General features: G+C 38.9%; 1 protein-coding gene across 6 annotated transcripts in view; it reads left to right on the top strand.

Moving 5' to 3' along the window:
* Nucleotides 1–25,162, top strand: part of Sdccag8 (SHH signaling and ciliogenesis regulator SDCCAG8) — a 204,989-nt gene that overhangs the window by 69,528 nt on the left and 110,299 nt on the right. For all 6 annotated transcript variants that reach the window (XR_005092993.1, XR_005092992.1, XR_003734112.2 and 3 more), the window contains exon 13: nucleotides 24,522–24,664. Coding sequence is in view for 3 of the 6 variants with exons in the window: in XM_037211197.1 (XP_037067092.1) it covers nucleotides 24,522–24,664 (143 nt within the window). In the remaining 3 variants the exon portion in view is untranslated. The remainder of the gene's footprint in view (nucleotides 1–24,521; nucleotides 24,665–25,162) is intronic.

Raw genomic sequence — 25,162 nt, 5'->3', positions numbered from 1 at the left:
TCAATGGTCAGAAACACTTGCCATGCAAGCCTGAGGATCTGAATTGATGCCTGGAACCCATAGTGGAAGGAAAGAACAGACTCCCAAAAGTTGTCCTCTGACCTCCACATGAGTACTATAGCACATGTGCACCTACATGCAAATGTACAAATCATACATATGTACACAATAATTAAATGGGACAATAGTAGCATGTTAGCAAGGATGTGTAGAAATCAGAGCCCTCATATTTTGTTGGAGGTTTATAAGGTGGTTCAGCTGCTTTGGAAACCAGTCTGGTAGCTGTTTGAAGTGTTCAAGGTAGAATTCTCATTTGACTCCCAGTATATGCCCAAGAGAAGTGAAAACATGCCTAACACAGACTTGCACCTGAATGCTCATAGTCTTATTTTCCTGGTACCCAAATATGGCGACAGCTAAGCATCTATCAGTGATGAATGGATACATGAAATATGTATAACTGTCTACCTGTGGCATTAAAAAAAATGAAAGACTGAGTCAGGCATGGTGGCATACACCTTTAATACTAGCACTCAGGATACAGGGGCAGGCAGACAGAGCCAACCTGGTCTAGATATGCAAGTTATATAGGCCAGCCAGGGCTACATAGTAAGATCCAGTCTCAAAAAAAGGACATCATGGATTAACCTTGAAGGAATTATGATAAATAAAAGAAGCCAGTCATAAGAAATAACATGTTGTATAATCCCATTTATATGCAGCATCCAGATGGTCAAACATATATAGACAGAAATTACAGTGATTGATCTGGACCAAAGGCAAAAAGAGTGACTGATAATGTGTATCGAGTTTCTTTGGGCAAGATAACATGTTCTAAATGTATTGTTGGGATGGTTGCCTAATTGCATATACTAAAAACAATTTGTTTGTAAACTTTAAATGGGTGGAGTCTAAGTACTGTATTAAGTTGTTATTTTAGAAAATTATTTTACCATAAAAGTCATAGGTTAGTCTAGTGTGGAGGGAAAATGAGTGGGTAGCGAAGGCCAGTCCACAAAAGATACGAGGCAAAGGTACCATGAACTACTGTCTGGATGGCCAGAGGGCGGAAGTCAGCCTCAGAGCAGCGAACCCCTTGTGAGAACTGGCCGTGACTCACTTCAGGGCCGCCTCTGTGTTGCTCTCCCTTGTTCTGTAGTTATCCCTTGGTTGAAAGGATGCACGGGTGATAGCAGAAATGAGCTAAAGAATGACCTTTAAGTAACCCCCCCCCCCAGTTCTTGCTGTGTCACGTAAAAAGGTAAAAGAGCTTTTACATAATTGTATTTGCTTGAAATGTTTGATGTTTTGATCGACCCATTCTCACGTGTGTGTAAGGAAGGGCAGCAAGTGGTGGCTGTTTTGTGTTGTTTGAGACAAGGTCTTCTTCTACACAGAGCCTCAGTGGCCAGGCATCAGCTTCCCTGCATGCTCTTCCTCCCCTCTCCCCTTTGTCTCTTCTGCTTTTCCTCCCGCTCTGGTTTCCACTCAGCAGTCTCTGTTCTCTCCCAGTGCCCTGTTTCTTCCTTCTTTGCACTCATAAATCTTGGTGTTAGTTATTTATTTTAAAGATCTGTCTCCTCCACTGGAATGTACGTTGAGGGCAGAGGCCCTTGCAGATCCCCATCACTGTTACATTCCTGTGGTCCAGTGCCTAGCATACAGACTCAGGGAAGGGTTAGGTGAAGGATCGGAGCCAAGAATTCAGGCCCCCAAAGTAGCCTGCCTGATGTGAAATTCTCATTTACTGCGTGCTACCTGGTGAGCATAGACAGACCTCAGTTTAGTTCTCTATAAAATGAGAATAGATACAACTCCTGCTCTTCACAGTTGTGTAAAGTTAGAGGCAATCCCTGTTGACCCACACAGATTAATGCATGCCTACAGTTGCTCAATAAATATTAGTCATTTACTGTGTTTACTAATGTTATGTTTTTGTTCATATCGTCTGCCCTCATCTCTCTCCTATGTTCCATTTTCCATTCCTTTCTAGAGTCATGTTCACAAGGGAACATGACATGACTTGACCAGCACATGGAATGGGTTGTTATCCATTAGTCTAGCTTTCAGAGCCAGTTATCATTTGAATTATATGTTTACCAATCATTGCATTGTGAGATCTTGTTGAAGAAAATTACAATTAAGATTCCTAATGGCACGTATCTGCTGCCCTAGAATTGGGCAGTAAATTGTATTTGCCTCTCAGCTTGCTCGTTTTTGTTGGGTCCTTGTTCTGTCAGGCCTCTGAGATCCAGTTTTTGACATCATAACAAATTATCCCTCTCAGGCTGATAACACATGCACATTTTCATCAGCATCCTAGTGGTGTCCTCCTCAAAGGTTTGGACAGTACAGCATGGGAACAGCAGGGCAGTCCTGTGACCAGTACTGGAGGCCCCTAACGTCTTCATATGGACTTTTTGTCCATATGATTTCTAGCTGGTGTTTAAAAACAAAACCCATGTGTATTTTTGCATTTAACCAGACCATTTACTTTCAACATAATTCTAGTTAAGCCAAAAAATCCTCTTTTTTTTCAGTTTATCTTTCAAAAATGTTTTTTTGGGGTTAAAGAAATGGATTTCACTGTGATATTTTATACATATTATACTTTCTCTTTGTTCATCAATCCCCACTGCCCTCCCATCTCCTCATAATTTTGCTATTGCTCCTCCTCTCTCCCAAATAGTTCTTTTCCCTTTTGCTTATATGAGCTACATGTTCTATTATCCTCTCGTTCCCTTATCCCTTTCAAAGGGTCTCTTCATAGCCCGTCTTTTTTCTTGTGTTTCTTCACATCCATCTACCTATCATCTAACGTATATTCTGTATGCACAGAGAGAGAGAGAGAGAGAGAGAGAGAGAGACAGACAGACAGACAGACAGACAGACAGACAGACAAAAAGAGACAAAGAGACAGATCTACTTTCTGTATATGAGAGGAAACAAGGCAAAATTTATCTTTTGATTCTGGATTATTGTCATTTGATGGTCTTCAATTCCATTAATTTTCCTGAAAATGTATTAATTTCATTTTTCTTTGCAAGTAAATAAAAGTCCTTTATATATGTGTTTCTCATACAATTTATCTGTTGATAGCCATCTAGCTTGACTTCTGTGAATACATATATGAATGTACAAATATCTTTGTGTGATACCAACATAAAATCTTTTGATGATTTAAAAACAGAGGTATACCCAGGAATGATAATAGCTGGGTCACTTGGTAGTTCTACCTTTAGATTTTCGAGGATGTCTGAACTGCTTTCCATAATGGCTATGTGAGTTTGCATTCCCACTGGCATGTATGTGTTCCTCTTTGCACACATCCTCACCAGCATCTGTGGTATTTGTTTTCATGATGAGAGCCATTCTAACTGTAATGAGCTACAATTCCAAAGCAGATTTCATTTTCAGTTGACTGATAGCTGATGATGTTGAGCATGTTTGCAGATGCTTATTGGTCAGCTGTACTTCTGTCTCTTTGTTTCATTGGCCCATTTGTTGATTAGGTAATTTGAGGGGTTACATTTTATCTCTAGGGTTCTTTATAAATTCTAAATATCAATCTGCTGCCAGGTGTATAGTTGGCAAGGATTTTCTCCCACTCCGGAGCCTCCCTCTTCACCCAGCTGATGGTTTCCTTTGCTGCTTAGAAGCCTTTCAATTTTATGCAATGCCCTTGTCAATTCCTATTATTATTTTATGTACTGTTAGAGTCCTTTTTAGAATGTCCTTCCTGTCTTAAAGTATATCACCTGTGTTTTCTTCTAGCCATTTCAGAGTTTCACACCTTGCATTATGCTCTTTTATCTGTTTTGAACTTGTCTATATACTGTGTGAGATATGTGGATCTAGCTTCATTCATGTACATGTGGATATCCAGTTTTCCCAGCACTATTTGTTAAAGAGACCCCAACATAGACTTAAGGACAGATATCATATGATCGTCTCACTAGATTCAGGAAATGTCTTTAACAGAGTTCAACGCATGTTCATGATAAAAGTCCTGAAGAAACTAGGTATAGAAAAAATATACTTCAACATAATAAAGACTATGCATGACAAATGTATACGCCTACACTACTCTAAATGGGGAAAAACTGAGAGCATTTCTTCTTAAATGATGAATAAGACAACAATGCCCACTCTCTGTTCACTCTTACTCAATATGATGTTCAAAGTCTTAGCCAGAGCAATAAAAGAGAGAAGCAAAAGGGATAAAAGCAGGAAAGGAAGAAGTCAAAGCATCCTTATTTGTAGACAACATGGTCTTATCTAAAGAGTCCATCAGAAAATTTTAGACATGCTAAATACTTTAAGCATGGTTACAGAATGCAAAACCAATATTGAAAAATCAGAAGCTTTTTTTTATAGCCATAATGAGCTTGCCAAGAAAGAAACCAGTAGAAAAAATTCTCATTTATAGTATGTATATATATATATATATATATGTGTGTGTGTGTGTGTGTGTGTGGTGTGTTTATTTGTATATGAAGTATATATATACTGTATATATATGCATATATATACATATGTACTGTATATGTATATGAATAACAATGATCAAATAAGTAGAAGATCTCTACAATAAAAATATTTTACAAAATTTAAGCTATTGAAGAAAACACTAGAGAATGGAAAATCCTTCCATACTCAAGCCCTCATAGGGGCTGCCTCAGCAGTTAAGAGTACATATTGCTCTTCCAGAGAACCTGAGTTCAAGTCTTAACACCCACACACTGGGAGGCTCACAGCCACCTGTAACTCCAGTTCCAGAAGATCTCATGCCTCTGGCCTGCTTATGCACCCAAACATGCATGACATACACTCACATAGACACACATACACATGATTGAAAATAAATTAATTTTAAAAAGATTGGCAGAATTAATATTGTGTGAAGATGACTATATTACCTAAAGTGATTTGCAGAATCAATTAAATTCTCATTAGAATTCTACACTTTTCACAGAATTATTAATAGAAAAAAATCCTGAAATTTACATACTGGACCCTAAAGACCCCAAATAACTAAAACAATCTGAGCAGGAAGAACAGTGCTGGGGTATTGCAATGTATGGTCTCAAGCTCTACTACAGAGCCACAGTAACAGAGGCTGCACAGTGCTGACAGCTGCCTGATCTCGGACAAATATCAAAGTGGATATAAGAAAAAAATCGTTTCTGCATCTTTCTTTTCTTTTTCTGCCCATTATGGAGTATGCTCAGATACCATTGATCTGTGAAATAGTTTATGTTGATGGCAAATAATGAAGAAATTGGGCAGAGATGCCTAAGGAAGTGCCTTGATAAGTATGAATTGTGGGACTAGAGAGATGGTTCCACTACTGAGAGCAAGTACTGCTTATACAGAAGACCTGAGCTTGGTTCCCAGCACCCATGTTGAATGCCTCACACCTCCTGTAACTCTAGCATCGGATATATGATGCCTTCTCTGGTTTCCAAAGGCACCTACACTCACCTGCACATATCCGAACACACACATATAATTAAAAAAATACAAATTGTTCTAGAATTGGGAAGATATAAATATGTGTTGAGAATTTACCAGGGGAAGAAAGTTGAAGTAGATTTGTGTGACATTCTAATTTTTCCTATAAATAGTATATAGATGCATGGGCTAAACTGGAAGTTCAGACTAGATGAGGGCATTCTCTGGGAGGTCTGTTCGTTCTGTTTAGCCTCCCTTCATGAAAAAGCACTCTACCCTGATCACTACCTCAGGCGCTCTGTTCTATGCCTATTTTATTTTTCCTTATTAGTATGAAATAAAGGAAACAGTGTTGGTTTTCTAGCTCAGTCATGTAAATGAAAGTGTTTTCCAGCCATGAAGAGCCGCATGTGTATCTAGGACTCGTGACTGGATGCATGGTCCCCAAACTGACTGGATACATTCACTCCTGTATACTTGGCTGAACTTAAAAGAACTGCACTCAGAATACTTATTAATAAAATCATATACTTCACATTTAGGGCTGCTGGTTAAAATTAGCTAGAAAAAATGGGTTACTTTTTTTTTTCCAGTTAAAGCCAAGTACAGTAAATTCGTAAGTTCTCCAAATGGAATTTTACAGAAATATTTTTATAACCCACAGCTAAAGTCAATTTTTCTAAAAACTCCCCATAAGGTGAGATCACGTACACCATGTCTCAGTACAGAAGGATTTTTTTTTTCTCCAATCATTTGTGTCTCTATAAATAAACTGTTTGTTGTTAAAAATTTGCTGTTTCCTCGTCACGTAAGAACATCTCATTAGTTTTGGTGAAAACCTTCCAACAAAATAAGATGAAATTGCCCAGTTTTCCAGTGAAGGAAGGCCCATGTGGTTCGGTGCACAGCAGAGTGCCGCTATGAGGTAAGTTGGACACAGGTCTGCTCTCGAGGTGGTCAGGGTTTTCGAACCTTCCAGAAGCATTCAGGTGGCAGCCTGTGGGTTTGGTTGCCTCAGTGCGACTCAAGGCATGTCTCCTCCTCTGCTCTCTTCAGGACTTGGAGCCATGGTTGAGACTGATGTTCCTGTAACCAGGGCACCCAAAACCAAAAGCAACTGGGGGGTGACGTTCGAAAGAGCAGTGTTATAGTGAGGAGGCCGCACACTGTACTCCTGTAACCCAGACTACATGGAGAGCGTTTCCATTTGTCCTTGCTGAAGTTGATTAGAGCAAAAGTTAAAATATTGTTTTCTATAAAATAAATCATCCTTTTGAAGTCAGAGGCTAAGTGATCTTGAGTGGGTAAACTGTTGAAGGTTTCTTTGTTTGGGGAGAATGGTTTCATACTTGCACTGAATAGTGAATTTGATAAATAAGCCCAAGAAAATGTATTTTTACATGAAGATATACTGCGCATTGTCTGGCAAAGGTTGTTTAGAAGCTAAAGGAGTCAGAGTTGTACATTAAGTCAGATAAATTTAGCTAAGAGCATAAACAGAAGAAGAAAAAGTTCTTGTTGAGAAACAAATGATGTGTTTTTTGTTACTTTTAAAAATTAATTATTGTCTGTTGAAGCTTGTTTGTGTGTGTGTGTGTGACTAGTTAGCATTATGATTTGGCATTAGTCCACATTTGTAGGAAGCATGTAATCGCAGAACTGGGAGCCTGAGTTTCCGTCCGGTAGAATGGACTGGACTGAGTAGGTTTCAAGCTATGAATGACGGGATGGGTTCAAGTGATGATTGAAGAATGCCATCCTTAGGTAGCTGTGCCCCCCAACTTTTCTGGTTCTGTTTGCAGTCCTAGAATTTGTTTCTAAATACCTGCATCTTTATTAAACAAACAAATGAAGCCTGCAGGGTAGGAGCACACTTTCCAAAACATTTCACCAGCACAGTATTTCAGTCAGATGACCTTAAAAATATGCATAGGGTATCAAGTAACTCAAGAGATTTCGGAATATTTCATGGACTGTTTTCCAGACAACTGCAAAAGTAACATCGCATATAAGAATTAATTTATGGTAGTAGAAAAATAATGAAAATTGCATTGTTAGGAGACATAGTTTTGCCAGATGGTCTGTTTTTCTGCTTACATATAAAGGAACTAATTCTTTAAAGAGTAATTTTTAATGGCTGATGTCATAACTAATTGTACAGTTTTCTTGGGAAATTGTTGTTTTAATACTTACAGATTTTATACCTACCCCAGGTTCGTTTGGTATTTAAAAATGTATTTTAATGTTTTATCAATACCTATGATTATGAAAATACTACATTTAAATATTAAAATTCCACTACTGAATGACCATTAGGCAGCTAGCCATTTAAAGTGTTACAAATTTTGAACAAACTTTTAAATAAACTATTTGATTTATAATTATGTATAGTATCTCTCAATTATTTTTAATGCTATAGTGAAAAAATCTGAAAGCATTGAAAATATAGCTCATAGTAAAGCTATTTTCAAAACTGGAAAATATAATCATTTTATATGTTTAAATTTACAGAGCAAGTTTTCCTATAACAAAGTCAGATACAACTTTATGGGCAGAATATATTCAGCTGAAATTTATTATTTTAATAGGCAGTAAGAGCATCTTAGTGTTACCTGGAAACACCATGTTGTTTCACACTTGTGTCTATGAACACTGCTTCAGTGTGGCTTTTGTATTTACCTTGTTTTCTGTATTTAGTCAGATTCCTATTCGTGTGGATGCTGTAGTAGTAGCACTAGTTAGTAGTGGGCAATATAAACGAAATTATTTTAATGTTCAATTGCAACATATTGTCAACTGAATTACTCTGTTGGAAAGTATTAATAATATTGACAGAGGCATAAAGTAATCCAAAGTAGAGTGATACAGTATGAAATTGATGGTTGGGTTTAATGTATCATGAATCCTGTGGCTTTAATTTTATTATTTATGAGACATTTCTTCCTATAAATTTTCTAAGAACTAAACAAGAATATTGTAATGATTTCTCCTATTTACTGTAGCTTAGTGGTTGTAAATTTGAAGGAGAAATTATATAAATTATATGTATCAGTGAATTTGCCTTTTCATCAAAATGATAAATAATTTGTTTCAATAATTATAAAGGACAGAAGACTGAGATACACTGCATGGTCTACATGGATAGTGCATATGCATGTGTGCATAGCTATATAATTGGATATCTGATATCTAAAATATACATAAGTATGTATATAATGTGAGCCATAGTAGACAATACTATATATTCATAAACATTTGCTATACTGACCTGAAAAATTAAGGAATTTTTTTAAGATTTATTTTATTTATTTGCATGTCCGTCTGTCTGTGTGTCTGTCCCATGACTGTAGGGACCTGTGGAGGCCAGAAGAAGGCATCAGATGCTCTGGAGCTGAAGTTATGAGTGGTTGTGAGCCTCTAGACATGGGTGCTGGGAACTGAACTCTGGTCCTCTGTACGAGCAGTATGCACTCAAAACACTGCTGACCCATGTCTCCAGAACCATGATTTTTTTTTTTATTTAAGGGAAGGAATTATCTAAAGAAATAAATTCATAGTTTGCTTTCCCAAGCTAAAATTTTTGTATTTTATCTTTGTTTTGTATGATTTTTCTCAGTTGGTGATAAATATTTTCAAATGCTGATTCAAGTCAGCAATGAAACCGAAGCTCTCCTCACTCTGTGGTGCGCTTTCCTGTTTAGAAAACAGATTGCCTCTCTTCCTCACATCCATCCTCTTCCCTCCTCTACTCTTCTCTGCTTTTCCCTTTCCTTCTACTTTCTGCTTTGCAAGACCCAGGGCTGTGCCCATGCAAAGCAAGTGTTCTAGCCACAGTTGTAGGTGGTTTTTCACTAGTAATGGGTTTTCTTTATAGCATTTGTACTTAGTAGATTGTTTTTAATTAATAAAAGTGGAAGTCATGTAAAACAATGTCTTGACCTATGGAAAGCCCATTCTTCTGTATGGGTTGTCTCTTCAGAAAAGAGAACTCCCAGTTTTGGAACAGCATATGTGTTAGTTCTCTGAGATTCTCACACAACATACTTGGAACACAGTCTCTTCCTTCAACCTCTCCCATTACTGCCATCTTTGCCCGGGTACCCATCCTCACCCAACTGTAAGATTTCTTCTTCTTTCCCCATCAAGTCCAATTTGTGTTGCCCAGCTAGTCTGGGAATGGGACCCATTCTGGTGTGTGGTCACATCATTAATAACAAGTCCCTTTCTTTCCCAGCAGCTATTAAATGCCTATAGCTCCTCAGCTGGCGTAGGTTTTGTGCCCCTCTCCCCCCGCTCTGGCTGGGATTTTGTCTAGCTTGAGCATGTAAAGGTTTTGTGTATGCTATCATAATCACCGTGAGATCAATGTGCATGTGCCCTGTTGTGTCTGGAAACTACTGTTTCCGTGATGTTATGGACCACCTCTGGCTCTTACAATCTTTCCACCTCCTCTTCCATGTAGCTCCCGGAGACTTGGCAAGAGGAAAGTGATGTGTATGTCCCATTAGGACTGAGAACTTCTCTGCAAGTTGTCTCTGTTAGAACTTCCTTTTTTTATTCCAGATCATTTTCAAAGAAACAACCTGAGACTTATTTTCTTCTCCTTCACCATAGTTATTATAGATCCAACATGCTTTTGAAATGCTTTCAGAAAGGACTAGGTCGGTTTAGTGTGACTTTTTAAAAAAATATGCAGTCAACTTAAAGTGGCTGTTTCATTATTTATGCACTGTTTGTTACTGTTCTCTCTCTCTCTCTCTCTGTGTGTGTGTGTGTGTGTGTGTGTGTGTGTGTGTGTGCGCGCGCGCGCGCGCGCGCACGCGCATGGTGTGAGTATTTGGGCATGTGTGCATTTGGAAGTCAGAGGGCAACATGGTGGAGTCAGGTTTCTCCTACCTTTTTATATGGGTTTTATGGTTTAACTTGGTTCACCTAGCCATCCTGTCAGCCACCTAAAAATTGCATTAATTTGTCTAAAAACACAAGTCCATGACTCCTTTGCATTGGCTACTCTCAGCCATTCTTACTTTTCTGCCCAGGGATTATGACCCTATTCTCATAGAAGAACAAAATGAGTCACAACATCTTCTTAGTTCTTCTTTTTCTTTTTTTTTAATTTTGTTTTTCAATCCTTACAGTAAGATTTCATGTAGCCCAGGTTGGCCTTGAACTCACTACATAGCCTGCCTGGCCTGGCTCCCGCCTCTACCTCCCAGACTATAAGTATAAACCACCATGCCAGGCTTTCTCTTTGGATCTTTTTTAAAAACTAACATTCATGAAACCCTGTTGCAAAAAAAAAAAAAAAGAAAAGAAAAAAAAACCACTAACATTTCAGGTATTATTTCATTAAAAAGCATCAAGTTAATTTGAATGTATTATATACATGCATATGTAATGTATTCTAATTTATAGCATACATATATTTTAAATATATGTCTATATTTAGATATTATGTGTAAAACATGCATATAAATTTAATTTTATATGTTAGCATTTTAAATGGCAATTATTTCTCTTTGTATTAAATTGGAATGTTGAATATATTGGTAACAAATTCTTTCTAGAAAATAAGGAACCTATCTATTTCCTGTTTTGAGCCCTCTTGTTTAAGTGTTCTAACATGGAGATTCTCTTTATAAGCACAAAGAAAACAAATGAAAATATACATTACTCTTCTTAGCTATATTTTTTCACAGACAACCCTGTAAGACTGTGATAGCCAATGTCTCAGTACAGTATAGTATGTGAGCTAGAACACTATGTAAAATAAGGAACTGCCAAAGACCCAGAGTGTTTTGAGTGTATTAACTTCATGAACAGAGATCTTATGACATAGCCATGAACAGAACAAAACAGAAATACTGCCCTGGGTGGCATGGCCCCAGCCTACAGCATTTTTATTGCTGGAATATTAAACTTAGTAGTTGTTAAAGTGTCAGGTATCACTGAGGACTCAGCTGGGCTGGGGAGTTCAGGAAACTGTTATCTTGGCACTTCCAACAGACCCTGGGTATTTGTGGTGATAAATTCCAAGATCTTCACAAATGACAGGAGGAAAAATTTCTTCCCATTTGACGTAGTCAAGTATTACTGACCCTTCCAATCTGCCAAGATAGGCTATTGAAATATAGCCTTCTGCTAAAATCAACTCAACATGTTTTATTACAGTGGAGTGTCATTTCAGGAAGGGGAAATCTTATTGCTCAAACTTACTCTTGAAAAATCTCCTAAGTTGCTCCTTATTTAGTAGTCTAGATAGATTTGCACATATTTATTTTTGTGTCTGGTGCCACATTTTTCTCTTAAACTGCAAACATTCATACTGGCTAAGTTTGCTTTCTACTGCTGTAATAAAACATCATGACCAAAAACAACTTGGAGAGGAAAGGGTTTATTTCAGCTTGTAGCTTCTAGTCCATTATGAGGGGAAGTCAGGGCAGAAACTCAGGGCAGGAATCTGGAGGCAGGAAATGAAGTGGATACTGTGGAGGAATGGGTATCCATTCTGGCTCACTCCCCATGCCTTGCTTGCTCAACTGGTTTCTTACACAACCCAGGACCACCTGCCCAGGGGTAGCATCCCCCACAGTGGGCTGGGCCTTCCTACATCAATCATTAATTAAATTGGCCTGTACACAAGTCTGTGGGGGGATTTTCTTAAATGAGGTTCTTTCTTTACAGCTGTCTTCAGTGTGTGTCAAGTTAGTTGCCCCAACCTCCCCTCTCCCCCTCTCCCCTCAAAACTAACCAGCACACTTACTATTTCTCAAAAAATTATATAATTTCTCTACCATTTTCGGGAGAGATGGCTCTTTATTCAGACAGAGATAAACAGGTCATTTTGTGAATGGAGATGTTTTCATGTGACAATTGGGCCGTGTTTTGGATGACATCACATTGAGTATTGTGGGATGCTCGTAGAATGGGAGTGTGCATGTGCTGTGGACCTACAGACTCAGTAGACTCGTGTTTACACTAGTCCTCACTCACTCATCACGTTAAGTCGTGGTCACAGTGAAGCATGCTTCTTTCATTCTCTCTTGCTGTAGCTCATTGAAATGCAAATAGATGGTTTCAATGTTACAAATTCTTTGAGCCTATGAACAAAATGAATGACTTTAAGAACGAAATGATCATATTATATGAGGTTGCATCCTTACAAGGCATTGACACTAAACTCCAGGGCAGACACTGGGGATTCTCCACACAGAAAATGATTGATATAGCCTGGGAAGGTTGTAGACAGGCGTTCTTCTGAAGTGGTAGGTTCCTACCATCATTGTGAGTGGTGGCTATCTTCTTATAATTCATTTTTCAAAGCACTTTCTGATATTCAAGCAATGAATAACTGATTCTAAGAATTTTAAATCTCCACATTTTTTCATGCACAAGTAAGTACGTTTCATTTCATATTCCCTTCTCTTCCCCTCCAACTCCTCCAGTGCTCCCCATATTCCTGTATTAAATTCATTTCCTCTTCTTCTATAATAGTATTTAATAACATAGTGATTATTATTACATAAAAATCCTACCAAGCCCTGTTAGTGTTTCCTATATGTACATGAGTATAATAGGGCTGATCACTTAGGCATACGCAACCTATTAAGGAGCTCATCCCTGAACAAAACTGATTCCCCTTTCCTCAGCTCTCAGCTAGGGTTGGGGCCTTATGAGCCCTTCTCCCATCCATTCTGGGATGTTGACCAGTAGGGTCTTGGGCAGGTCTTTTTTAGAAACCATAGCTGTTGAGACTTCATGAGTTCAGTATCCTTGCATGTCCAGAAGATGCTTCTTCACAGAAGTTCACCCAGTCCTCTGGCTCTTACATCCTTTCTGCTGCTGCTTCCTGGATGCTCCATAAGACTTGAGTATTGGAGTTGTTTTACACATGTCTCATTTGAGGCTGAACATTCCATAATCACTTATTCTATGTACTTTGACCATTTATGACTGTCAGTGATAGCCTCCATCTACTGCAAAAAGAAGACTCTTTGATGAGGATGAGAGATGCACTGGTCTCTATAAATAAGGATGTGTTTAAATGGCAATTCGATACCAATCAGTTTAGCAAAATGGTAGTACTAGTAGGTTCTCTAGAGAACATGACCTCTCACATGGGGCACATCGCCCCCAAATCCATAGACCACCACAGAAGCCCAGTGCCCGTTGTAGGATAGCTGCTTTAGAGCTGTTGGCCAGGGCTTTCTAAGAGACACCCAAACAATAGCAAGGTGTTGCATTGCTCTTGGCCGCCTGCTGGAACTTGAGATTAAGGCACTTTGCCAAACACTCTACATACTTTTGTCACAGGACAAGGAGAAATCAAGCTGGTGTTGACCTGAATACCTCTTCCCTGGTAGCTACCCCTCACAATGTTAGAAGGTGCTAAGCACATTTTATCAATGACCCTATCTAGCTACAAATCTTGCAAACTACAGTAATGACTGTTCTGGCAAGATATGTACAACCAACAGCTATCTGAATGAACTTCCCACAGTAGGAAGAGAACTCATACCTGATACTGTAAAACTAAGCAAAACTCTGCATGACAAATGGTGTCCTCAACAATCAGGAGATAAATAGTCTTGATTCTGTCGTTATTGTGAATTTTCCACTTGCTTTGCCATTGTCCTGTGCTTTCAGTTGGGAGACTTAACTTTTCATAGTTGAATCATCTCTTTACCCCTAAGAATTATCTTATGTAATGCTACCTCTTTTAGTCTGTACTTTTGGGTCATCTTTATATCTATTTGTGATACTGGTTGGTTTTAGTCATTTTCATGATACCTTAACTACACTTTGCCATGCATCATTGAAAAAATATTTCTTCATTTTTCTTTTCTAACTTTTCAATAATCACATCTTATTTGATAATTTTCTTCATTTAGGTTATCTTAATGTTCCTTTATATTTCTAACAGTGGGTGTATTCAACATCTCTCTGTCCATGGTGGTTGCAATATGAATCTATAAGTATACCATACCTGAAGACAGTTATATTTGAACTCTGTTAGGACAATAAAAGGGTGTGATAGAATTAGGGACAAAAGCACATTGCATTTTAAAGAAAAAATGTAGAGCTTATGAACGACCTGATATTTTGTCTACAATGAACCAGACTTACATTCCTGAAGCGGGAAAGCGGCCCTCCCTGTCTTTGCAGCGTGTGTAAAGCCTTTATTAACCAGTCCAGAAGGCTCAGCCATCATCTCAGCTCTCATGCAGAGGGACTGGAGGGCTGCAGGCATTCTTATTTCTGCCCTGAGTCTACTAGCATGACAGAACAGTAGGTATAAGTCTGGCTTAACCAAAAATCTGCTGCTGCATTGTTATAGTGTGGTTGAATCTGTTTCATCTCAAATGTCTATCTTAGCCCCACTTCATCTGTTTGGGGCACAGGTTTTACCTGAGAGCTACATTGGCCCTCAGGAAGTGCTTTTGATTTCATTAGTTGCTATTTCTCCTAGCAGTATATGTATAGAGAAGGACATTTTTAAAAATAATTCTTTAAGGAATATTTGCTTACTATAGAAACTGATTAGAAGTAACTAGAAAAACAGATGTTTCCCAGAAATACATGTGTTTGATCTGGAGGCTAATAAGATGTCAGTGTACACTGGCTCATACTGGCATGAAAATACGTCTTCAGAGGGAACTGTGGCCATGGCTTTGTTTGTATGAAGAATGGTAATTGTGGTATTTCATTCAGGCCATCTGAGTTTTCTCTTCTCCAGCAACCCTGTTGTTTGTATCTTCTACCTGTGCCAAATTATGGACTGTGAGGTTTTTATTTTATGCCATGTCTAGGCATGTGTAGAGAGACAGTATGGTATGATCGAAAGATTGAGATTTGAAAGAAGCCTAACCCAGTTTTCATCCTAGCTTTGCACTATATAATCTTCTATAAGTTATTGACATCTGTGAGCTTCAGCCTTCTCACTTGTGAAACAGTAATAGAATGCTTTATTTTTTTACAAGGTTGTCATGAACACAAAACGAGATTTTAAAATACAGAATGCTAAGCCAGTGCCTGGAACATATGGTATCAGTGTTGTTCTCAGGCCCACAATAAAAACATATGAACCAGTGTTACATGCCACCACCAACAGTAGCTCTGAGAGGGCCCTTAGAATGGGCTCTGCAAGCCTTCTGGAGCTGCTGCAATGAAAGACACCGTGAGGAGTCCTTTCTAAAATGATTCAGGGGTCACTTGCTCTGCTATTCACATAGATTCCTGCTTCCTTGGGAGGTCTCTGCTTGACTCTGGTGCTGGCGCTAGAACCTTCTGTGACAATGAAGACACTTGGTGCCTCTCCATCTAGACTGGTAGCTGTGACCCCTGCAAACCTACAACATGGTGACTGCACACAAGGGATCGTTGTGTCCTGCCTTTTCGCCAGCAGAGCTTTAGATGCATGCCCTCTAGACGTTGGCTTCCAGGTTGATAAAATCAGTCCTAACAGGGTACTGAGTGTCTAGTGAGTAGGTCCTTGTCCACACAAAGATGAATAGAAACCATTTCTGTGACAGATTGTCCGCTTTAATGTTAATTATCATACACTGCTTTACTTTTAAAATGTGTTGTTTTAATTTGACGACTGGTTTCTGAATGACAATTTAACATTATCAAATTATGTCAGCCTCAAAACCATAGGCTCTTCCTTCTAAATTCTCGTCTCCCTACTCTTCTACACTTTGTTTTTTTATCCCCATTTTCACCTTCTCTAATACAAATCAGTCACCCTATATTAAAGATGGCAACAACTTATTAATTTTTTTGAGTCATGGTCTTGTAATCCTGGCTGGCCTTGAATCCATTATATAAGCATGTTAGGCCCCTGACTTATCAATATCCTCCCTTCTCAGCCTCCTAAAGGCCAGGATTACAAGTGTGTGCTAGCACACCTGGTGGGAAAATAATTTTTTTGTTTGTTTGTTTTTTGTTTTTCAAGACAGAGTTTCTCTGTGTAGCTTTGCGCCTTTCCTGGAACTCACTTGGTAGCCCAGGCTGGCCTTGAACTCACAGAGATCTGCCTGGCTCTGCCTCCCGAGTGCTGGGATTAAAGGCGTGCGCCACCAACGCCCGGCATGGAAAATAATTTTTAAGTCAATAATATTTAGTAGCAGTAGCAGGGTTAAATAAGTTCTGGTAGATATTATAACTCCTGTGCAGTTCATTTTCTATCCAGGCAAAGGTATTCTTTGGGTTCAAGGTGATGCACAATTTTTCAGTTTTTGCATTCATTTCTTTGTATTTTTTTTCTTAGAAATTTGGGAGAAGTATACAAGAGAAATGCTCTGAATAAAACTCTCTATTTGGTTACTAATCTATGTAATTTAAAATGTACAGACAGTACATCATTTTTCAAGTTACAGGACTGTGAAGCTAATTTTATAAATTGACAACAGAAATTCTTTAAAGAGGATAAGAATAAGAAATAGAAAATATGAACATACATCTCACATTGTGAAGATTGAGCCTCCTTGATGAGATAACTGTTAAACTATACATGTTTGTAAAATCTGTGTGTGTGTTTATAAATGGATACCAAATTGATTTTTATTGATCTTGGTAGAAATGTTTTGAAAGTGACTGCAGAGTTTGTGTTATGGTATGTGGAGGAAATGAGTCACATTTGGCTTACAGGAGCAGATGTCACCCTGTGGATCTTGCCCCATCTTGGGGTCTAATGGCCCTATCCCAGGGGTCGCATATCAGAGATCCTGCATATCAGATGGTTACATTACAGTTTAGAACAGTAGCAAATTAGAGTTCTAACGTAGCAATGACAAGAACGTTATGGTGGTGGTCAGCACGCCCTGAGGAACTGTAGTAAGAGCCGCAGCATCAGGAAGGTGGAGAACCACTGGTTGAAAGCCTTGGCGTACTTCTTGACACTCACACTGTGTTTTTTATCCCCGGTTTCTTCTCCGTACAGGATTCCTGCCTTACGTGTTTCATGTAGTAATTTCAAAGTTCAAATGAAATTCCAAAATAACATATAGTGTAGCAGTCCTTATTCCTTTAAAGTTGGGGATTTTTTCTTGCAAGCTCAGTGCCTTGCAGCAGTGATCCCATGTACTCATGGTCCTAAGTGCTAGGCTGCGGAGGTTTGGCTAAGCAGGACAGCATTGAGTGTGTGCTTCAGAACAAAGGTCAGGATCTGTCTAGCCGCAGTTTGGTTTTTATCTCTCTCCTTGTGTGCTCTGTCTGTGGTTCAGACTGACAGGGTGGCGGCAGCAGCACCAGATGATGTTTTCCTCATGGAGAATCACCACAGCATGAGGTAAAATCAAATCATTTCTGCTTGCATTATGATACCATTAGCTAAATGAAATCACATAGCTAAGTCCAGAGATGTTGGGGAAACTAATACATCCTCTTCAGGGGAGGGGAATTAGGAGTGAGTATTTGCTGAACAATACATGATAAAATATATGTTATCTAAAACTCATTACGTCTGTACTTTGATTCACTGCCTATAATATGACAGAGGATCTAAAATGGACAAATAGAAAGAAAAAAAAAGCCAAAGGAAGCTGGCTGTGTTTTAAATATGTCCCCCAAGAGCTTTTGTTGTGAAGTCTTTATTGTCTATGTGGCAGTGTTGGGAGGTGTTTGGATCTGGAGGCTTTGCCCCATGATAGGGTTAGTGTCTTTCCACATGAGCTTCTGCTATCATGCACTAGACTTATTATGCAGGAGAGAAGTTGTACAAAGGCCAGCTGCCTGCCCTTCATGTTCTCTCTGTGCCTACACTTCCCCGTCCACACAGCTGCCAGTGTGAATTCCCATCCTCTGCACCCATGACCCCAGATGAACCTCTTTTCTGTTCTAGATTTCCCACTCGGTTAAATCATGTGAACAAAAGCACCCTTTAACAAACCTGGATGAAACCGAGGGGATGTACATGATAAACTGAAGAGAACTTTTGAAATATTGTACGTTCTAATGAGATATTTCACCTGAAAAAATAAAAATGAATTTTATGTACAAGGATAAGGGAATGCAGGAAATAATTGATGGATGTGAAAAATATATCCTTAAATTTAATAAAGAGCTTGGAAAGAAAAGTAATTCCAGATGTTAGACTCTGGTTAGAAAATATAAATAATTTTGATAACCAGTCTGATAGGGCCAGAGATCAATGCCTGGGCAATCTAGAAAATACAAAACGTCTGGCATTAAAGGTGGCGCACGCCTTTAATCTCAGCACTCAGGAGGCAGATCTCTGTGAGTTCGAGGCCAGCCTGGTCTACAAAGCAAGTTCCAGGACAGCCAGAGAAGAGAAACCCTGTCTCTGGGAGAAAAAGAAAAGAAAGAGAGAGGCGGGGGAAGGGAGGTAGGGATATAGATGGATGGATGGATGGATGGATGGATGGATGGATGAGAGAGAGAGAGAGAGAGAGAGAGAGAGAGAGAGAGAGAGAGAGAGAGAGAGATTAAAAATAGCCATTCAAGGCAGTGTCTCAAAACTAAAAACCAAACCCTAGATAAGCCTCCCGATTGAAAGGGGCCACTGAAAACAAGGACACAAAGTATGAAAATCTATTCTGAGATCACACTCATAAAATTGCAAAATGAATTGGAAAGAGAGTATTATAAATGTTTCCAGGAAGAGAAAAAAGCCAATTACAGAGTAATTAATAGAAGGTAGAGGGGCTCTCTAGTGGTAACATTATGATCCTGAAGACGATGGTGTGGGGCCAGTAATATTCTGAATCCAGTAGGATTTCATATCCAGACAAACTCTTGAGTTTATCTATAAAATAATGTTTTTTAAAGCACATGTACACACACACACACACACACACACACACACAAATTGTGGTTTGAGGCTTTCTTTCTTATAAAAACTCCTTTGACACAGAGTGACTTGGGATCCAGAAAAGTAGGAACTCTTTATTTGGGGGAGGGGAACAGGGTCTTACTAGGTAGCCCTGGCTGGCCTTGAACTAGCTATAGATTCCAGGCTGGTCTTGAATTTAGAGACATCTGCCTCCCTCAGCATCAAGAGTGCTCACATTAACCACAAATACTACTGTGCTTGACCAACAAGGAACTCTTAAGGTACATTAGGGAAGGCATAAAGAGTTGGCAAAAGACAGATCAAAAGGGTCAGAAGTAAGGGAAAAATTATACTTTGATATTTCAGTATTTAAAAGTGTGACTACTTGGTAATTATTTTTAAATAATTGTGGAGAAATGTCAGTTACTTAGAAAGGTAATTATTTTAAATGGGCAATCAGAGTGAATAAACACACCTGCTATTTATGCAATAGAGATAGTGAGGATCGTTTGCATCCGGGAGTTTGAGGCCAGCCTCAAAAACACAGCAAGACCCCAGCTCAGAAGTGAGCAAACAGTGCCTCTCATACACCAATACTAGGCCATTAATCTCCCAAATAATAAAACATTGTTGAAGAAAATTAACTCAAAAAAATGTTTGCCTCAGTAGAGAGAAAACTTTCCATTATAATGTAAGTGAACCACTGACTAGTAACTAAACCTTATGTGAGGGCATGAATTGCATCTTTTAGAGTGTTGTGTAGGATGTCATAGAAGTCTTACACTCCAGTAGTCGTCCTGGCTCAGCTTTCTAAGAAACTTGGACTGTAGATACATGCTTCCATGTGCCCTAGCAAAGGAGATGATAGCTAATGTCTTATATTACAAACCAAGAAATAGTAATATGTCATTTAAAATACAAATATAGGCAGTATAGAGATGACTCCGTGGTTAAGAGCACTTGCTGCTCCTGCAGAGGACCCAGATTCAGTTCCCAGCACCACATGAAGCTCCAGTTCTAGGGAATCAAATGTCCTCTTCTGACCTCTGCAAGCATCAGGCACTCACATGGTATCTATACATATGTGCACACAAAATACTCATACACTAAAAAGAAATTGTTTTTTTAAGATGAAGATAAATATTAGAAGAGTTGACAATATGCCATTGAAGATAACAAAAGATTGAGTACTGTTTGACTGAGATTAGGTGGTCATTTTGATAAGAAAATGTAATCAATAATAAAAAAAATAAAGTTTTGCCGGGCGGTGGTGGCGCACACCTTTAATCCCAGCACTCAGGAGGCATAGCCAGGCAGATCTCTGTGAGTTTGAGGCCAGCCTGGTCTACAGAGCAAGATCCAGGACAGGTGCCAAAACAACACAGAGAAACCCTGTCTCAAAAAAACATACATACATACATACATACATACATACATACATACATACATACATACGTACATACATACATAAAGTTATATATATATGATTAAGAAAAATCTTAATATAAATGAGCACTGAATAGTATCTTCTTTGCACATTGACTGATTGTGGGTCTCTGTGGTAATTACCATCTGCTGCAAGAAGATTCCTCATTGAAGTTTGAGAAAGTCTCTGATCTCTAGGTGCAACAATAATCATTGGGAGTAATTTTACTACTTATATACATTTAGCAGAATAGTAGTGGTAAATTCTCCCCTTAGCCTATGACTTAAATAACCAGAGGTTCAAAACAGCCATTCATAACGGCTTCTACTTTTTTTGTTATTCTGGTGATTCTATTCATGCTTTTGTTTTTATTTTATTCTTTTGTTTCTGAGGATAGTGTCCCAGGCCGTGCACATGCTAGGCAAGTGTTTTACCGGTAAGCTACACTTCCAGCTCATGTGGTTATGATTTGAGGTATGTCTTTTGGTGAGGTGTAAAGCTATGTAGCCCTCCTGTCACCCAGCTGGCCGAAAGATGACTGTGTCAGACTGCATTGTGGACATCAGGTTAATAGTGTACTTTGAGAGGAATGGACATTTGGCCTATGACCATCGTTGTCGGTCTTTCGTCCCGGAGCCACTAATCTGCAGCCAGGAAGCAGCCCTGACCCAGTTGGGTGAGGCACAGGGTTATTCTGCCAGTGGGAACATGGCATTTCTGGCAAGAGATTTCTCTTCTAACTGTTGGAGTTGGTGCCATGGCAGGTTTTCCTGACTCGGGAAGCTAAGTGTTGACCCTCCATCCAGCTGGTAGATTATTTGTTGGTTTTGATTATCTGTCCCAGAGAGCTCCTTTGTTGGCACACATAATCCGAAGCAGGCCGTCGTACAAAAAAGAACTTGGTATTTCGAAATTGGAATAGATACAGTTTTATTCAGTTTATCCCAAGATTGTGCTTCTATAGAGGAGGGAGGTTTATTGGATTCACTTACTTTGTTGCTTGGTGGTGCTGGGACTAGAACACCGGGTGTCACGTGTCCTAGGCAGGGGCTTCACTCTAAGCTGTACCTTCAGCCCTCAGTCAGCAATGCTTAGGGCCAGCCCTGTGTCCCCTGCCTCGTTATTCTTTCCTTATCCCATCCTTTCGGGTCTTCGCCACATTCTCTGGAGGTTGCTCCAGTCATTACTCTGATTGTAGGTTGAAGAGAGGGTCTGAGAGTCCAGTGACTTGTCCAAGGTCACAGGGGTCAAAGCCCCGAAGCTCTGATTCGTGTGGGCTCTTGAAACGGTGTCCTTTGCCTGTAGGTTTGCCTAACTGTTAATGCAGCCGCTTAGTTACGTGAGGATATGAAAACAGCTGCTGTAAACTTAAAATGGTGTAAAGTACATGTGTTGTTGTTGAATAATCTTACAAAAACGGAATCTATTCTTTTTAAGGAAGTTTGGATTTTGTTTTCTTTCTGTCACTCTTTTGTATCCTCTTAATGAAATATACTAGTGCATGTGTAGAGTCTCTCTCTGTGTGTGCGTGTGCGTGTGCGTGTGCGTGTGCGTGTGTGTGTGTGTGTGTGTGTGTGTGTGTGTGTAGGTCAATGTCAGGTGTTTTCTTCTATAGCTCTCCACCTTATTATTTGAAACAGGATCCTGCACTAAACCTGAAGCTTGTCAAGTGCATTAGACTAGCTGACCAGCAAGCTTCTGGAATCCTCTGTCCTCCAAGCTCTGAGGTTGCAGGGCAGCACCGGCCTGGCTTTCCCATGGGGTCTAGGGACCCAGACTCAGGTCCTCAGCCTTGCACCACAAACACTCCACTCACTGAGATATGCCTCCAGCCAGATACATCTCATTTTTTCTATAAAATCACCATTTTCTTTTATATTTCTGTTTTAAGTCTTTTCTACCCCTGTCTGGAATATTGCTGCTATCTGTTCAGGGTTTCCCATCTGTCATTCCTTGCTGCCTAAAATTGATCATACACATTGATCCAGTTTTTAAAACTAAACTTCTCAAATTGCATATCTATTTAAGCCATTGTTTCCTACCATTCATAAGAAAAATATAGCCTACAGTCCATGGTTTCTAATGGTGTGACCCCATCTCGTACCCATGGGTCTTTTGTGGCTTCACATTGCTTCACCTTTTCTTGCCCATGCCAGTTTCTCTGTCCATGCTTTTGAGGCATGGATTTTCTCTATAATTCATTTGCTGGTTTGTTTTTTCTTTTCTTTTCTTTTTTTTTTTGTGTGTGTACATGTTGTATATTGATTGTCTTTGTGTGTGTGTGTGTGTGTGTGTGTGTGTGTGTGTGTTTCTCATCTATCACATGAATTGATACTTGCTGAATCAAGAAAAGATGGGGATTCTCTGGGTTGGTCATATTAAGCACAGATTTTTATAAGTAGCATGATGTAAAAGAAAATATTGAATGAAGTTTTCAGGTTTTAAAGCTAACGTATAACTCCAGTTCTAGACTTTCTTGCTCTTAATTTTATAAATTCTAGGCAAATAAAATTTACTGACTTTTCTATTATGTTTTACATCTTTAGTTATATTTAATTGTAAGACTGCAAAAATGTTAGTATAACTTTAATAACTCAAAATATTTTAAAGAAATAAATCAGTTTTACTTGGTATTTCAGTCTGAAAGATATAGAAACCTCCTCTGAATGAAAGTAATGTACCTATAAGTATATGGATTTTCAAAAAATAAAATAATATTTGAGAACTCATAGCAAATGACTTTATTTTTGGCAAATATTGATGGTATGAACTGAATATAGCATTATAAATATAAGAAAAATGAATCATTTGCTTTATCTTAGTTGATATTTGCAATGTAGTTGGAGGTCATTCAGAATATTGAGAAATGACATAAGAAAATTTTAAAATATGTGTAAATGCTGTGTTTAAAATGCTCTGGTAAGACGTGAAAACATATTGCATTTTGTGTAGCAAACTTGCTTCTTACTTAGTATGTATGAAGTTGAAAATATTCCTGTTCTTTTTTTGTTTTTCATCTTTTTATAGTCTATTTTTTATGTCCAGTTCCTTTGATTTGCTTAATGTCGTAGATATTCTGTGATGAATATTTTTACTTTAATGTACAAACTATCCAAAATATAAGTTATTTTTGCTTTGAAATATGAGTATCAGTAAGATAAGGAGTTTCTTCCTCAAAACCAATAATAAGCTGTGTGCATGTTCGTACATGTACATATCCAAGCTCAGTCATGCCAGAGTGCTCTGCCGACGGGTCAGCCCAGGTGCTGCGCTCTGGAACTCACACAAGCAGGCTGAAGGTCCTTACGCTGAGTCTGTCCCAACATTGTTGACAAATACTATTAGCATCATGCCAATGCCTTTTTAACACTTCACATTTTCCTAAAAACAAATTGTCTTAACCTTGAATCTGGTTTTTATGACATCTAAGTAAAACCATAACTCTGTCTTTTGAAGTAGACAGTGGCATATTCAATCAGCATCACATGTCAGCATCTGTTCAGACCTCTTAGACAACGTCACATTTTAAAGGGGGTGCCTGTTAGGTTAGGATTGCTCTTTAAAGGGCACAAGCCTTTGCATGACAGTGGATTATCAATCATTTGCACTGGTCACATTCAGTTGTTTCATGTTTTAAATTGACTTCGTCTCATAATCCAGAGCTACTCCATGGATGTGTATTTGTGGATGTGCTAATTCTCTTTGTCAAAGAACTGAAGCTAGTCTAAATTTTCCAATGAGCTTTTATTGTATTAAGATTCATGGAAGAAATAAAAGTGGACTAATTTTGAATTCACGTGTATATATTTGATATAGTTTTTTTTTTTTTTTCTCCTCTGTCTGCCTAAGGAAATAGAGAAACTGAGACTAGAACTGAGCGAGAGCAAGCAGCATGTGGAACAGGAGCAGCAGAAGGCAGCTCAGGCCAGACAGGAGTGCCTGCAAGTAACAGAGCTGCTGGGCGAGTCTGAGCGCCAGCTGCACCTCACCAGGTATGCCCTAATCCCACCCCGCACTCAGCACCCAGTGCGTCTGTCCCACTGGCTCCTGCCATAGGCTGCCAAACAGTTGTTAGTCTTAGTCATTCAATTCGCACACAGCTTTCAGGCATATTACAGAAAGTGGATATGTGGCAAGCAAAACACCCAGACACGTGAATGATGAGTGTGGCAGGGAATCACTGATATATTACAAAACCGTTTGTCTACAGTACTCAAATATTTAAGTGATGCTTTATCAGTATAAGCAAGATGACATATTTCTCCCACCACCACCTCTCCTATTAATTGTATGTCTAATAAAAATGTTAAAATGAAGACTATGAGGAAATGTATTTACGAAAATCACCAGCTTCTGTCAGCAGTGAGAGACAAAGGAGGAGACATGCTAAGAGCAGATTGCAATGGAGTTGATACAAAAATAAGGGACGTGTTTCCTAAGGAGCTGGGAAATTTGGAGATGAAGTTGAGACTCTTTGCATTCAGATCGTT

The sequence above is a fragment of the Peromyscus leucopus genome, chromosome 15, assembly GCF_004664715.2.
Source record: "Peromyscus leucopus breed LL Stock chromosome 15, UCI_PerLeu_2.1, whole genome shotgun sequence".
Taxonomy (NCBI): domain Eukaryota; kingdom Metazoa; phylum Chordata; class Mammalia; order Rodentia; family Cricetidae; genus Peromyscus; species Peromyscus leucopus.
The sequence above is the reverse complement of the archived record's forward strand: the minus strand, read 5'-3'. Positions and strand labels throughout refer to the sequence as shown.